This window comes from Antechinus flavipes, chromosome 5 (genome assembly GCF_016432865.1).
Source record: "Antechinus flavipes isolate AdamAnt ecotype Samford, QLD, Australia chromosome 5, AdamAnt_v2, whole genome shotgun sequence".
Lineage (NCBI taxonomy): Eukaryota > Metazoa > Chordata > Mammalia > Dasyuromorphia > Dasyuridae > Antechinus > Antechinus flavipes.
Genome location: NC_067402.1, coordinates 247,037,378 through 247,055,163, shown reverse-complemented (window position 1 = coordinate 247,055,163; position 17,786 = coordinate 247,037,378). Strand labels below are relative to the sequence as shown.

The 17,786-nt window shown below is 34.9% G+C and overlaps 1 protein-coding gene across 1 annotated transcript in view; it reads right to left on the bottom strand.

Moving 5' to 3' along the window:
• OTOGL (otogelin like) overlaps positions 1-17,786 on the bottom strand; it is a 203,801-nt gene that overhangs the window by 96,543 nt on the left and 89,472 nt on the right. Inside the window, exons 23-24 of the mRNA XM_051962480.1 lie at positions 9,034-9,168; positions 2,065-2,211 (exon numbers count right to left, since the gene is read on the bottom strand). Of these exons, the coding sequence (XP_051818440.1) occupies positions 2,065-2,211; positions 9,034-9,168 (282 nt within the window). The remainder of the gene's footprint in view (positions 1-2,064; positions 2,212-9,033; positions 9,169-17,786) is intronic.

The window sequence follows — 17,786 nt, the reverse complement described above, 5'->3', positions numbered from 1 at the left end:
AATGATTTGATTAACCATGAAACATAATTAAGCTCCAAGATGCTAGATTTTTTAAATCTATTTTTCCAATTTTAGATTTCTTGTTTTTGTTAAAATATATGAAAATGGTATATTTCAGATTTAAGTTACAAAGCATCAACTGGGCTCTTACTGCTGTTAGGCAATACTTCTACACCTCCTTGAACAATTCACTCTCCCATTCTCCACAGTGCTTCATCCAAACTTTTTTATCCCTTTCAATCCTTCCATGGATTTGTCTACTATCACTATCTCAATTAAGAACCTTTCTTCATATTTTACTGAAAAAATTAAGGTCAATAACTAAAAGCTCCCTCTGCTTTCCTCTTTTTCACTTTACCTCCTTAGATGCGTCCTGTGACTATTTTCTCTCTCACTCTTGTCTCACATAAAGGGATGGCCTTTCTTCTTGCCAAGGCAATCCCCTCCACCTGCGCAAGTGATCTCATTCCATCCCATTTCCTCCAGCAGATTGATCCATTTGTCATCCTCACTCTCTAACTCACCTTCAGCCTCTCCTGGGCTGCTACTGGCTGCTAGTCTACTACTAACAAACATGCTCTTATCTCCTCTATCCTCAAAGAAACTTCAATCAATCTTTCTATTCCCAGTATTGCCCCCAATTTTTATACTTTTTGTGGTTAGACTCTTTAAGAAGGTCATCAATAATAGATGTCTTCACTTTTTTTTCCTCTCAATCTCTTCTTTACTCTCAATAATCTAGCTTCCAACATCATCATTCAACCAAAACTGCTCTCTCTAAAGTTGCCAATGATCTCTTAATTGCCAAATCAATGCAATGGCCTATTTTTAGTCATTTTCTTTGTGACTTCTCTAGAGGCTTTGACACTGTTAATCATCCATTTTTCTTCACACTCTCTTCTCTCTGGATTTCCCATTTCCTTCTTATCTATTTAACTATTCTTCAATGTCTTTTGTTGAATCTTAATTCAGGTCATGCCTATTAACCATGAATGTTCCATGGGATTCTGTTCTGGTCCTCTTCTTTACCCTCTAAATTATGTCATTTGGTAAACTCATCAGCTCCCAAGGGTTCAAATATCATTATTATACTGATAATTCAAAAAGCTACTTAGCCAGCTCAGACCTGTTTGCTGACCTCCAACCTCCAATCTTATCTCCAACTGCCTGAAATATCTCAAACTGGATGTTGTTTATATATATATACATACATACATATATATACATATATATATAACATATCAAAACTTAAACTCATTATCTTTCCCCCACTAAAACTTTTCCCACTTCCAAACTTCCTTCTTACATATAGCCATAGACTTTCAGAAAATATCTATTAAGAAAAACATGAATTATTTTGACTCCAAACAACAGCTCTTTCTTCAATATTTAAAACATCTGTGGTTTCTTTGCTGTTGGGTACACCCTCCAGTGATGTAGGTCTCAACCCACCATGACCTGGTAGATAATCTTCAACAATTGTTGTGGCCAAAAATTCCTTTTCCCCTGAGCCAAACTAGTGATAAGTTTCTGTAAATGTAGTTATGCTGATTCTCTGGATGATAGATGTACAGTCTCTCTCTAGGCTGATAATTGAAGTTTTTCCAGGTTGGTATGATATGCCAGAGGAATTTAGAGCTTGAGCTCTGCTGGCATAGCCTTAGAGAGACTAGGCTTAGCCCCAGGACAGGCTGAGACATTGGAAGTTTTCAGTGGAAGTCATGGAACATCAAAAAGTTTAATCAAAGCATCAAAAATTTCATTTTACTTTTTTATCTCAAATAGAGAAGGGCAGCATGAAAGAATGAGTAGAAGGTCAGCTGCAGAATTAGAAAATTCAGTCCCTTCCTCTGACACATTTGAACTGTGTAATTTTGGGCAAATCACCTAATCCTTCAGCATCTTAGTCAATACTCTTAGACTATAAATCATACAGTTACTTATTGATAAGCATCAGTATTGGAAGTTTTCATACTAGAATTTTTCTAACAATGATTTTTTAAAAGAAGGTTCTTGTCTCCAATCCCCTAAAAATTTTTAATTAGATATCAACTTTTGACCTACCTTCCACTGTGATCCAACTTTGATATGTACAGTTGTCTTCTTATCCCAAAGAATCGTAATGTCTTTCTCTGGGAAATGTACAACAGTGTAGTACCCAGCCTTCCAAAGCTGGTATGTTGGTTTATTTTCCAGGAAACCTGATCGTTTCTGAGGCAAAAAAATATTGTATAAAAAGATAAATTCCATATTACCCATTTAAAAAAAGTAAACTTCAGTTACTCTCACATTAAGTGAACAAGTATATTGGTCATGTCTTTTGTTCTGAGTATTAGTGGGTTATAATATATATATGCATATGTTGTGCCACAGTTCTCTTTTATTGTCCTGACTCAGTTTCCCTAATTGTCCTGACTCAATTTCCCTGAATTGTTCTGCCTCAGTTTCTAATTGTTCTGCAAAACCACCCCTTCCTCCTAATCATGATGATCCAGATAAGAAGAAGGACCTTCTATCTTAGAATATCAGATGCTTCTCCCCATCCCAATCTATCAGAATATCAAGTACCTTTCCCCATAAGAATATCAGATGCCTCTCCCATCCCCAATGCCTCCCCCTATTATGTCATCCCCTTCTCCAGTGCCTCTCCTCATTATGTCATTGTTCCTGTCATCCTATAAAGAATCTCTGTACCCCACATTTGATGCTGGATTCTTGGAGATTATAGTGTCATTCAGCACTGGGACCAAATCATGGATCCATTTGGTCCTGTGTGGGTCAGAAACCATTAATAAAATAACTGGATAGATCTCTAGAAGCAAAGCAAAGTTTATTTACGTTCTCGAGACCGGGCATCCAACCCATCGAGCAAACAATCGAAGGGAGGAGGCACCGTAGGGGGTAGGGTCGGTGCTTTTATCCCTAACGCAAATTCCCCCTCCCACCACTGACCCTCATCCTTATTGGCTGAGGATCTTACATTCTAAACGTGGGAACTACCCAAGAAATTGAACTTGGCCAACAAGTACATAGTTGCCCATATTTAGCTGAAATAGGGAGTATAACAAGAAGGGTTATGCCCTTGACCTTAAAGTCCTTCAGGCCTACTCAAACTTTGAAATAGATGAAGCCTTACTCGGTTTTTATAACTGTCTTGAAAGATCTCATTTTATCTCGTTCAGTCCCAATAAATCTCTCCCTTTCAAATAAAATAGTATAACTCTCTAATCTCTAGTCTGCCTCAGTTTCTCCAGCATTACACACACACACACACACACACACACACACACACACACACACACACACACATACATATATATATAATCTTTCCAAGTTCTTTGTGAAGGTAAAGTTAATAAGGTTTAGATTTAGGAAACCAAAATGAGATTAGGGTTTCTGATGGTCAAGGAGTTAAATAATAAGGTCTAATGGCAGGTTCAAGATTCAGGGAACCAAATCGAGAGGTTTGGCTCCCCTGCAACCCCTTGGAATTCGGCACAAGGGTTTGCGCCTTCTGGCGGCGCAAAGATTCTCTGTAATGGAATTTACAGACCTGAAAACCTAGATGGATAAAAAAGGTTTATTATGGGGATTGCAAGTAAGATTAGAAATCCTGACAGAGAGGCATAAAGTCTGGTTAGGGAAATAGGTGAGGGTAAAGAGAGGGTAACACTGAAAAAGAATATTCCAGTGGACAGAGGCTCCTTGGCATCCCAAGCATGGCATAGCTGGCATGTTTGGAACCTCTGCAAAAAGAGGGTTTTCGTTTGGCTCTTTTATATATAGTGTCTTGGTGGGGGCTGGAACAGCGAGCAGGTCAGACTCAGTTGGGGTTGGAATAGCCCAAATTGGCTCAGACCCAGTGGGGGCTGGGACAAGCCCCGGTCTCCTATTGGAATTCAAAGGGATGTTTTTTGACCAGGATTTGTAATTGAATCAAAGGCTCTGGCATCCTGGAAAGACAACTTGTCTGAGGAGGATATGCCTCAGCCAGGAGGGGCTGAGAATTTGAAAGGAATCACATATCGATAGGAAATATAGTTTCTTAAAAGGACCACAATCTGCTTCAAAATGAATACATATTGGATTGATCTATCAATCTTCTAATTTTAGAGAAGATTGCATCAAATTGAAAGCTATTTTATATTTAAATAACTAAAAAGGTGCTTTTCAAATAGAGAAATTATGCATAAATCAAGAAAAGGAGGCAAGAGTAAGGAAAACACATTTAGAGAATGATAGAAGAGACTTTGGGGAAAGCTAGTTTAATCACATATTTAATACAAAAACAATTTCAAAATTATCATTGACAAATCCTCATGCAGCTTCATTTTAAAGACCCCTATTGACTCAGTCCCTCAAAGGACAACCATTCAATTTTAAAGTTAACTCATTTTCTGGGGATATTTTTGTATTAAATGGACAAGAATGGGCTATGAATATTTGAATAGAACATGTGGGAAAGTGGCTTAAAAGGAAGAGAAATGTACAAACAGAAGTGAATTGATCAAGTATTGAAAAAGAGGGATAACCAACAGGAAGCTTTTATGCATCACTGATACTGAAATAATCTGTGGAGACCTAGAAAAAGAACCCAGCTTGTTGAGTGGACTCCCTCTCTTTGGAAGGGATATGAAAGGAGAATATGGCTAAAAGCAGCACAGGGTGAAAAGGCATAGATGAGATGTAATCTGCATCATTGTAGAGAACAGTTGAGCTCACAGATACATCCAAGTTTTAAAAGGGCTACTTTAAATCCACTTTAAGCTTCGGGAGAACAGGGACTATCTTTGACATTTCTTTGTGTCTCCACAATTTATCAGAGTGCCTGGAATACAATAGGCACTTAAAAATGCTGGAATGGCACTTGACTGTTTGACTGTTTGATCTCCCACTGTCCATTCATTGATCCTAGGCACTCAAAATAAGATTTAGCTCTTCTAGATAGTGGCTTTTAAAATGTTTGAAGTGTATTTTTTTTCTCCAATCTAACATCTTTATTTCTTTCAATGACTATTGATATAATATAGTTTCATGTCTTTTGATCACTGTATCATGGTGTCATGGTCTGTCAGTTCCCCTTTTCTACTCTTGACTGTTGCCAAATAAAAGTGAATAATTACATTACATTGCTTCAGACAAGAGATTCTCATCATTGAATGTCACCCTGTTAATAGGAGATTCTCCTCCTATGTCCTTTCTGGTAAAAGAGATAAGGAGAGCCCTAGTTCCAAAATCAGAGACAAGAATCTAATTAGTTCTAATTATCAGTGTGACCCTGTCCAATGTAAGCAGCTCAGGTTCATCCCCAAATTTCTTGATGCTGTTCACAAGTAAGCACAATTCTACTACCAGGATTCCCATTCTACCAGGAACACAAAAACGAAACCTCTCTTTCAGATGACAGAGATTCTGACCTTGAGGAAGCCCATGTACTTTTACATAGAACCAGCTGAAGAAAGAATTCCAGAGACTGTAGCTTCAGGGAACAAGGGTTCCAAATGAGTGATTTACCTGCAAAACTATCTTGTTCTCAGTATAATTATCTTTTCCAGAATCCTGGAAAAGCTGGAGATGGAAGATAAGATCACTAACATTAGATCCTTACCCTCTCTACCTCGCTGATATAGATTGGTTTCCCAACACAGCTCAGCGGCAAGGATATGTGAAAAGTTGCCAACCCACAACAAGACTTTTTTTAAAAGAAATAGACAAGAAAACTTTACTCCAGAACAGGTAACTGATGCACAATTGGACCTGGGCAAGGCACATGAAGCTGGCAGTGTCCTTTGAATAATGTGATCTAGCTGTACAATCACACTGCAAGTACAATTCAGACTCAGCATAAACTAAGACCATTGAAGAAATTAAGAGAGGTAAGGTAGCCATATGTTAAGTGATAACCAACAATGGCATCCATCTTTTAGTTCTTTTGTGCCTGCCATTAGGTGAATGAACAGATGATACTCTGTTATATCTACTAATTAACAATCTGGTTGTTAATTAACTAGAATTTTTTAAAAACCTATTATGTGTCAGAAAAGCAAAAAAAAAAAAAAATTCCCTGCTTTCAAGGATCTTAAAGTGTAATGGGGGAGATAACATGAAAACAATTATGAACCAAAAAAAACAAACAAACAGGATAAACTAGAGGTCATCTTTGAGGGAAAGCACTAAAATTTAAGAGGACTGGAAAGACTTTTTGCCAAAGGTAGAACATTAACTAAGACTTGAATGAAATCAAGGAGAGAGAATCCAAGCCTGGGGAGATAACCAACAAAAATGTTCAGTGCAAAATCAGATTCAAGGAGTAGCAAGGAGGCCAATGTCATTAGATCACAAAACATGAAGGGGAATAAGGTATAAAAAAGACTGCAAATGTAGAAAGGGGACAGTTTATAAAGAGTCCTCTAAGTTCCAGCTCCTTAAACTGTGGTTCATGATTCCATATTGGGTCTTAATTGAATGTGGAAGTCTCAGAATTATTATTTATCATAATAAATGTTTGATTTGTATATCTTTGTTATATGCCTATATACCTGGGGTCACATAAAAATTTCTCAAGCAAAAAGGAGTTGTAAGTGGAAAAGATTTAAGAAGCTATGGTCTAAGTGACTTTACAACCTGACAGGTGATCTGACTTCTATTACAAATGTACACTGATAGTAAGGTTATAGGTCTTAAAATGCCAGATCACAAATGCATCCAAGTTTGAGGCATTAGGTTATCACTGAACATCTCCAGGCATTTTCCACTTAGATAATCATCTCTACTCCCTCTTCCTGAAAAAAACTGGATTCCACTTCTGGATTTTTCAGCTGAGACGTCTCTTATCATGCTACTAGGAATGTTATCTTTTCCTACTTCTTCTCCCCTAAACTACTTTCCAGGTTCTCTTTACATGTTGTCTTCATTTGTTAGAAACAACACTTGCAGACTATCTAGAATGTTTTCATTTGTATCGCCAATGCTTAGTATAGGGACTATCACAAAGTATTAAATAAATGGTTTTCCCCCCTACATACCTACCTGTCTATCTAATGTACCTATCTTTATCAGAATTACCAACTTCATTGCCACTCTGTTAGGAACTTCAATAAAGTCACAAATAGTATTTGTGGATACACAAAATATACTCTAACTAACATATATCACACCCTGCTGATTACTCTTCTCATGGAGAATAGATGGTTATCATAGGTCCCAGGTCATGGCATTGTGTTGCCTTACTGAACCAATGGTCCTTCCTTGTTCCTTCATCTCTTCTTTGTACTTATTAATGGTTTATTGGTCCACTAATGGTTAGTTATTATTTATTTATTCATTAATGGGCAGCTAGATAGTACAGAGCTAAGTCTGGAGTCAGAAAGACCTCAGACATTTACTAGGTCTGTGACTCTAGGCCAATCACTTAACCTGTTTACCTCAGTTTCCTCATCTGTGGAAAATCATAGCCTCTATCTTCCAGGATTGTTGTGAATTTCAAATGAGATATTAATTTTAAAGTACTTAGCACACATGTAGCAAGTGCTATATAAATATTAGGGATTTGGAGGAGGCTTAGAAAGGGAGTAATTAAAGGCTCAACCCTGGCACTGAAAGACCCACTACTCAAGACCCACTGCTCTCTGCTTTTATGACTTCTTAAGAGCATCTCCAAAAAAAGATGAGAGATTGGTATACTTCTCAGAGTTACTGACTGCAGCTTCTGCCTCCCCATCCCCACAATTCAGCTACACTATCTTCCTTTCTGTGTAACACAACTAAAAAAATAAACATGGTATTTTAGAGTTGGGACAGACTTTGGAAATCATCTAGCACAATCCAAAATATACTCATCACCTAAAACAACCAATCCCATCACCTATAGCATTGTTTCTCAATATAAATTGAGAAATTGCTATTCTTACAAAAATAAATTAATTTTTTCAAAAATTCCGTTATTTTTATTGTTTCTGGATGGATGAATAAGACATCCTGGACAACATCCTTAGAATTGACAATATAACCCATACCAATGCTAATAACTCCCATCGCCATACCATTAGACATTTAAAGCCCTTCATAATCAGCCTTGAGCTTACCTTTCCAAGCTATTTGATAATAGAAACAACAAATATATAGGAATGGCAATTATTTAAAACAAATAAATAACATTATGTTTTAAATTTTGGAATTCTCCCCATTTTGAAAATGTGGGAACATTGAGAGAAAATTATTTCTTAAGGTAATTCAGAATTCACAAGTAAACTGAAGAGTGAGTCCCATTTTACCAATACTATTTGTCTTCTCATTCCTGCCATCCCCTTTCCCAATTCTTTCCATGACCTTTTCCTCAGTAACCACAATTCTGTGTGATCTGTTTTCTCCTTCTCCTAAAGGGTGAGACATATTAATTTTAACCCCCAGAATTTAACACATGCCTATTGCATATTAAGCATTTAATAAATGCTTTATGATTCATCCAACTGAGAAACATTTGGACAAATTGTATATGGATGTAATTGGATATTATAATGATATTAAAGACTAAGTTTGTGAAATACGAAAAAAAATGTATAGAAATACTTAAACTTTTCTGTTTAGGTAAAGTAAGCAGGACCAGAATTATAGTCTATACAATGATTCCCATTATATAAGCAAAAACAACACTAAAAGATAGTTGAACTGTGAATAATTTCAGTGACCTATCTAGATCCTGCACAACAAATGATGAAACCTTTTCAAGTGACATTAGTAGAGAAGTGGGACATTCCAGGTGTGGATATACAAATGACATATATCATTTGATTTTGTTTAACTGTTTTATTTTGTTATAAGAAAATGTTCAGTGAAGAACTGAAGTATAAAAACAAAAGTTACCAATAAAACTTATTTTAAAAAGAAAATTCCTGGCCTCTCAGAGGCTAGAAATTGCATCTATGGCACATAAAAAGCCTGAAGAAAGCCACATCTATTCTCTTCCAAGTTTACTCTGCTTACTGCTTAAGACAAGTTAAAGAGAAAAACCAAATAATGCTTGAATTCACTAACCTGTTTGTAAGGGGAGTCATTCAAATAAATCTCAGTGTCCCCAACAGAAATCAGCAAACTTTTTGAACAAACAATATCATTATCAAAGCACTTTTTGTTCTGAGCAAGAACAGATATAGCCGCATCATCTGCACTCTGAAAGATTAAGGAGAACATTGTGTTAGTAACCATGACTTCATTTGGAATAAAATCCCAATCACATTCCTAATGAAGACCACCATGATTTTGGTTTTTCCAAAAAAAGTGCTGAAAAAAATAACATTTTTAATTCATACAATGAAAACTTTAAAAATACACACACAAAATAATGGCAAAAATACAAATAACCCCCTAAGGTACAATAATCTTCATGCATGTTTGTTGTTGTTACTCAGTCATGTTCAACTCTTTGTGACCCAGATAGGATTTTTTTGACAAAGAACCTGTAATTATTGCTATTTCTTTTTCCATAAGATTAAGCAAACAGAGATAGGTGACTTGTCCAAGGTCACATAGCTAATAAGTATTTGAAGCAAATTTGAACCCAGCTTCAGGCCCAGTACTTGATCCACTGAACTTCTACCTACCTTTTATACATGTTTACAATTCATCAAAAGAGCCCTTCTAAGCACCAATCTTATTTTTTTCTGCAGAAATGTGAACATGGATTTCAAATAACAAGTTACTTTGTTTTGTTTAGTCTTCTCTATAACTAAAGATTTACTTAAGAATTATGATCAATATTATCACCAACCATGATGCTAACATCATAGGCTAGAGTCAAGATCTCACTAAATTTTCATTGTGAACATTTATACTCCAGAAATCTGGCAAAGAATAAAATCGGGGTTTGGCTTATTATTTTGTTGATTGGGTGTAGACTTAAAGAAGTGATGGAGAAAATGTTAGTAAAGCAAATTAAACTCAAAAGTATAAATTTGTTTTCTAGAAATGCAGTTTTTAAATATTTACCAACATACTACTGTGATTACTCATCTCCTTATAGAAAGTCTGTAGATTCAAGAATAAAACATTTTAACATGGTCAATATAGAAATTTATTTTGTTTTACTTTACATATTCTTACAATGATTTTATTTATCTATTTTTTTTAATAGAGGTGAGGGGAGGGAGACAAAATGAATGCTTGTAAACTGAAAGTTAAAAAAAAAATTATGATTGTAACAAAATGCTTCTCTTAGAGAAACTTAATCTCCTGACATAACTGTCTGCAATTTGTAGCAATAAGAACATTTGAATCATGTATACTTGAGAGATTAAGGATAACATTGTATTAATAAACATGATTTTACTTTGTGAAATCACAAGCTTAGTGAATATTTAGAATATGGAAATATTGATTTATAATTTATAAAAGGAAGGATGAAAATATGATGTACACAGAGAATGAATCCCTAAAAAAAAAAAAAGAAACAAAGAAAAGATACAATAAATCTTTTTTAAAAATTAGAAAATTTATAGAGATGAGTTAGACTTTATACAAATAACTATTTCACCAAACTCTTTTAAGGTTGACTACACAAGAATCAAAAGTGAGGGCTAAAGAAGGAATATAGAAAGCACTATAGATAAATGAACAGAGAAGAAAATAAATACATTTGTATATCTCAAGGTGAATAAGAAGAATTTGTGATTGCAACTAGCAGATCACATCTACAAATTAGTAAATCAATTCTAGACAAGCAGAGACTCAGAGTTCTGTCTCAGTCTCTTATTGAAGGTTGGATGAGTTTTAATCCCCACAACACTAAGGAATAAACATATCTGCACCTAGGACTGAGCATCATAGTTATATCACTGCTTAGTAAATATATTATCTCCATTTATACTTTCCTTATCACTAATAATGGGCACTAATAATGGACTCAGTGAGGCAGCTAAGAAACAACTAAGAAGATCTGAATTCAAATCCTATCTTTAACACAAACTATGCGACTCTGGCAAGTCAGTTAATCTCTCTCTTAGTCTCAATTTCGTTTTTTGTACAACAGGGTTGATAATGCAACTAATTCACAAGGCTATTATTCAGATCAAATCAGATAATGAATTTCAAATTCTTTGCAAAATTTAAACCATTTGATATAAATGTTATTTATTAATGACTGCTGATCAAAATCATTCTCTTCTATTTACTAATCACTGTTACACTATGTACATTTCTTCAACTGCCTTTGATTGCCAAATGATTTCTTCAGACTTTTGTTTTTTATGAAGCAATTCCTTTATCGAGCATTAACCTGATAGTGAAAAAAGAGAACAAAAAGGATCTTTAAGGTGATTATCCAATGAGTCACTTGAAACCATCATGCTTTTATATTTTATATTTGTCTAGTGGTGCACTTCAATAATTATTTTCAAGAAAAATATCAAAAAAAAATCAGGCCTTTAAATTTAAAGTAAAAACATATTAGGTTTAATTTTGCTATTCTTAGAAAGTTATTTAGAGGAAGAGAGATGAAAAGTTGGGCGAAAAGACTTTCTCCTTTGTTATTGAGTCATGTCCAATTCTTTATGACCACATTTGAGATTTTCTTAGCAAAGATAATAAAATGGTTCTTAGCAAAGATAATAAAATGGTTTTCCAATTCCTTCTCCAGTTCATTTTATAGGTGAGGAAACTGAGATTAAACAGAGTTTAGTAATTTGCCAGCTAGGAAGTATATCTGAGGAAGGATTTGAACTCAAAAAGATGAGTCTTCCTGTTTCTTTGCCCAATGCTCTATCTACTCCCTCTCTCTGAAAAGTCTGGATTTTGTGCATATAAATATTTATATTAAAGCATAGTTATGGAGGGCTATATTGTTTAGAGGCTGCTAGAGACAGAAAGACAAGCTTACATCCTTTCTTAAACATTTACTAGCTGTGTGAAAACCTGAAGCACTGACTTAGCCATTCTGGGCCTCAATTTTCACATCAATAAAGTAAGGATAATAGCATCCACCTCATAGCGTTGTTGGGAGGTTCAAATTAGATAATGTATCTAAAGTATTATGCAAATTATTTATATATATATATATAAATTAGTATTATAAATAGCATATATACTAGATAACTATTATCTATTATAATTATTATTATTAAGTGTGGTACAATCTTTTTTTATGATAGCACATTAGGCAGATAACAAAATGGAATTATATTCCTTAAGTATAACTTCCCTTCAGTTCCACTTCTAATGTATTTCAAGTTAATCTCAGGCTTTGCAGGTGATGATTAAGACATTGTTAAGCAACATATATCTGCAAAGTTAAAAAAAAATAGTAAGAACCTATGAACAATCATTGTTAATCACAATTCTTTTTTTCCTAGAAATGAAAATAGTTGTGACAATGATTTTCTGTAACACACACACACACACACACACACACACACACGAACGTGGGACAAATTGTTTCCCATAGAAAATTTTCCTTATTTGCTATAGAAAGAGATATGGAGAATGGCTTAATAGAAAAATGGTTGGTCTGATGGCAAGAAGATCTTCAAATCCCACAGTTGACAAATACTAGCTTTATGACCTTGGGCAAATCACTCAATTTCTCATTATTCTGGGAAACTATGACTATAATTTTTAGGAAAGGTGCCAATCCAAATTGATTGAGGGCATTTCCTTGTACAAAAGTTATCTTTTGTATAAGTCACAGTCACAGTCTCTATAACACTTCTGAGCTTAAGATGCAGGAAAAAAAAAAAATCCAAGAGGTGTCTGGAAATGTGGAACTATACCTATATATGCATACTTAAATCCATGTGAAGGGATGAGATTTCTAAGAACTGTATATTTAGAGAGACACTTTAAAAAAATATTAAGACAGGGGCAGCTAGGTGGCACAGTGGATAAAGCACCAGACCTGAAGTCAGGAGAACCTGAGTTCAAATCCAGCCTCAGACATTTCACTTCCTGTGTGACTGTGTGACACAAGTTTTGAAGAAAGAAAAAAGAGGGTCTGGGAAGATAAAGAAATAGTTAAGGGACAGGACACAGCAGGCCATTCCAGTATCTTTGCTAGGAAAATCCCAATGAGATCACAAAGGGTTGGACACAACTGAAACTGAACAATAACCACATAAAAGTCCCTTTATGTCCACTAACACTGCTACTTTCTGGTACAGGCCTCTTATCTACCCATTTCAGCACTATTAATCTAATTTTCTTTTTGGTCCTTCTGTCTCAAGTCTCTCCTTGCTCGAAGTGAGCTTGCAAAAGCACAAATCTGATGACTTCATTATTCAATAAATTCCAGTATCTCTCAGTTGCTTCCAGGATCAAATAAAAAATCCTCTGGTGTTCAAAGCCCATAATAACCTGGTCTCTTCCTACATTTCCACTCTTCATATACTTTATTATCCTCTATGATTCCATGATTTTAGCCTTCTTGCCTTTGTTCAAATAAAGCATTCTTATCTTCTGACTCCCATCAGGAATTTTTTCTGGTTATTTTCCAAGTCTGAATACCCATCTACCTCATCTTCCCTGTCTTCCTTCAAATCTCAGTTAAAATACCACTTTCTATAAGAAACCTTTCTCAATCTTCCTTAATGTTATTGTTAGTAACTTCTCTTTGAGATTATTTTCAATTTCTTCTGTATGTCTCTTGTTTGAGGGGTCCTGAACGGCAAGATCCCTAGTGCCTGTCTCATAGTAAATGCTTAATGAAAACTTATTCACACACATATACATATATATGCGTGTGTATATACATACATATATACATTTAGTCTCCCCTCCCTTAGAATGCAAACTTCTTGATATATTTTTGCCTTTCTTTGCATTCCCAGCACTCAACACCAAGACTAATATATAGCAATGTACTTATTGACCTGAGAAGCCAAAAAATTGCAGTAGGAAGGAGGATAGATAGATAGATCTATATCTACATAAATATAGATACATATGTGGGTCTTTAGATGTATGTATAAATACACATATGCATATGTATATATGTGTGTATGGGTCAGAGGCGGAGCCATGCACAGTGCAATCAGGAAGTACAAAGGCCTTGAAGACTGAGATCACCTGATGTGGTTTTCTGTGACCAGCAGAGACCTTTTTAAGAGCGAAAGCTCTGGTGGCACTGAGATTATGTCATCAACAGGAGGCATCTCCTTCTCTAATTGGCTGTGCGTGTGACCTCATAAACTCGATATAAGGAGTGGGGAGGAGGAAGTAGAGCAAAGGCAGGATGTGAACCCGTGGAATAAAGATCTTAAGCTTGCATGTGGCTGTCCTGGAGTGCTCTGCTGAACACAGAACCACCACTTGGTGAGGTGGTGGCCAGAGATCTCTAAAGACCTCTGAGTGAGGTAAGATTGGTAAGAACCACTGTGGGAGACAGTGGCCAGAGATTTTTCTGAAGATCTGGGAATTAGATGTGACTGATAACTGTAGCAACTGGTGAGAGGAGCTACATATGTGTAGTCTTTGAAAGGATTATTTTTCTATGATTTTTTAGATGAATTCCAGTAGCAGAGGGAGATCAGATCCACAAAATAAAAGCTTAAGACACTTTTCAAAAATGGTGGAACATAAGTAGCAACCCTCCCAACATTTCCCTCCAAACAACTTCAAATCAAATTTTGGAGTAGTAGAGTTAACAAAAGTTTGAAGTGAACTATTTTTCTAATCTAAGACAACTTAGATGATAAGAAGGAGAGGTCTATGACACTGTGAGAGGATCTGCCTCAAATACATGTGGCAGTGGACCTTGAAGACAGCTGCAAAACCAGGGGCAGAAGCTTCAGGAGCTCTCAGCCCAAAGATGATAAGGAAATCAGAAAATTGGCCAGATGGAGATTACAAATGTCCTTTTGCTGACACTGGGGGAAGCTGGTGCTAACCAGCAACTCTAAAGACCATATACAGTTCTGGGTTTCAATTCCAGAACAGAGGGTATCATTTTTTATAAGTGTAAGGGAAAAAGAGTCCTGATCACATTTTCAGAGTCAAAGGAGCACTAATGTTTGTGGTTGCAGGGGATCAGGGGAGACCCTCAGAATTTGCTCTGAAAAGAGCAGTTTGAAAAAACCTAAAGCTTGGGACAATCTTTCCCTATCTACAAGTGAGTAGAAAGTTCCAAGTTAAGGTGTGGACTAGGAAAATGAGCAGACAACAAGAACAAAAAGTTACTAGGTGGCAGGGAAATCCAAGACATAAACTCAGAAGACAGCAATGTAAAAATTGTTACAAGCAAAATCTCAAAGAAAAATAGCAAAGCCCAACAGGAACTCCTAGAAGAGTAGATAATTTGTACAAGTAAGCAAAAATGGAAGAGGAAAATTGAAAAAAAAATTATAGAGTAATGCAAGTAACTTATGAAAAGAGAATTAATGGCTTGGTAAAAGAAGCACAAAAAATGAAGAAAACATCATCTTAAAAAACAGAATTGACTTAATCATAAAAGAAGCACAAAAATTAATGAAGAAAAAAACTCCTTAAAAAGCAGAATTGGCCAAATTAAAAAAAAAAAAAAAGAGTTACAAAAGTTCTCTGAAGAAAATAATTTCTTAAAAATTAGAATTGGAAAGCTTGAAGCTAATGACTCCATGAGACATTAAGCAACAATAAGTTAGAGTCAAAAGATTAAAAAAAAAAAAAAAGAAGAAGATGATGATGATGACAATGTGAAATATCTTATTGGAAAAAACATCTGAACTTGAAAACAGATTTAAAAAAAAATAATTTCACAATTATTGGACTTCTTGAAAGCTCCAAACTAAAAAGATCTCAAATATTTTATTTCAAGAAATTATAAAGGAAAATTGTCCTAATGCCATAGATCCAGGGGACAAAATAAAAATTAAAAGAATATACCAAGCACTTCCTGAGAGATTCCCTAATGAAAAATACCAGGAATATTTATAGCCAAATTCCAGAGTTTCTGGATCAAGAAGAAAATATTACAACCAGAAGGGGAAAAAATTAAATATCATGGAGCCACACTCAGGATCACACAAGATTTAATAGCTTTCATTTTAAAGGAGCTGAATGAAGGCTTGGAATATATATTCCAAACAAAGGCAAAGGAGCTAGAATTACAATCAAAAATAATGTCCATAATGCCATTTGTTTTTAAAAGGATATAAGATACAGAATTCAAAGAGTCACTGGAAATCTTGTATGAACTGATGAAAGACAAAGTAAGCAAAACCAGCAAAGCAATAAACTTAATGACTACTACAATACATATGGAAAGAATCACCAGAACAAAAAGAACATGAGTGTTATATAATTATAGATGATAATACATGATAATACATAGCCATAAAGGAGGAGATGAGAAAACAAACTTTCCTTCCTTATTTTGCAAAAGTGGGAGATTATGAGTGTAGAACTGTCACAATTACATGAAATGTCACCTAGAATCTTCAATAGGAAGAGGTAAGCATCATGAATTTAAGATTGTGTTAACTGATCCTAAGAAGAATAGTTAGAATGTGCAATGTGAAGGAGGTAAAGGAGATAGTTGACAAGAGGAAAAATAGTAAAACTTCTTTTCTGTTCATAAAATGGATTCTAGTCCCTGAAAAGTACTAAGTAAATAGAAAAAAATTGGCAACAATTCTTTTTTTTTTTTTTTCAAAAGAAATACTGATCATCCCACAGCGTAGTGAGAAAAAAGTGAAGGCTCTTTGCCATGGGAAAAAACTCAACTCTTGGAGAGACAAGACAACAAAGTACAATTGGAGAAAAATCAAAACAGAAAAGATCCAAGCAGTGATAAATTGACTATGCAGCCTGATTAAATTTCAAAACTCAGAAAAACATGTTGCATTCGTTAAGAAGAATTTATCTCTGGTATGAAATCATTATCATTCTGCAAAGCCAAAGACAATATTTTTGATTTGCCATATGTTGTTTAACTGAATTATACTGAGAAGAAATGCCATACACTGTTTCCTACTCTTCTTAGTAAAAGTAAGACTTTTGCAAAATAATAATCTAAGAAACTATCACTTAGAACTATAATCTCATGACCAAACAAAGGATGGAAAAAATCGCTTAAGATAAAATAGACAATTTTGATTACATAAAATTAAAAACATTTTTGTACAAACAATGCCAATGTTTTTAAAATTAGAATAAAAAAGTACTGAAGAAAAGAATCTTTAAGCAAATTTCTTTGGTAAAGATGTCTATCCAAATGGAGCTCATTCCAATTTATAAGAATAACAGTCATTTCATTAAAAAGATAAAATGATCAAATTAGCAGGCAGTTTTCAAAAAAAGGAATACAAGCAATTAGGAGCCATTTGAAAAAATATTCATATCAGTAATAGAGGAATGCAAATTAAGGCAACTATAATGTTCCATCTTATACCCATCAGATTGGCAAAAATAATAATAAAGAAAAAATGATAAATATTGAAAGAACTGTGGGAAACCAGATACATTATATATCAAAGTTATGAATTATTCTTGGTTTTAAGAGTCACTAAACTATATATGTTCTTTGATCTAGTAATATCATTAGCAGTGATACAAATTGTGTTCCCTTTGACTTTGGGGGGTGAACTCTGAAACTCTTCTCTGATAGAGACTCCCCCCCTACAGGGCAGTTAAGTGGTTTCATTCAGTTGGAAATCTTGGCAGGGACTAGCTGCACCCTCTATTGAGTTGAAGATTAGCCCATGAACACTCCCAGTCCCAGTTAAATGGTCTCATTCAGTTGGAGGTCTCTGCCCAATATTCTTATTGAGTGATTTGAAACTCCAAGATAAGTACTCTCTTTTCAACTGGAAATCTAGGGCTGGAGG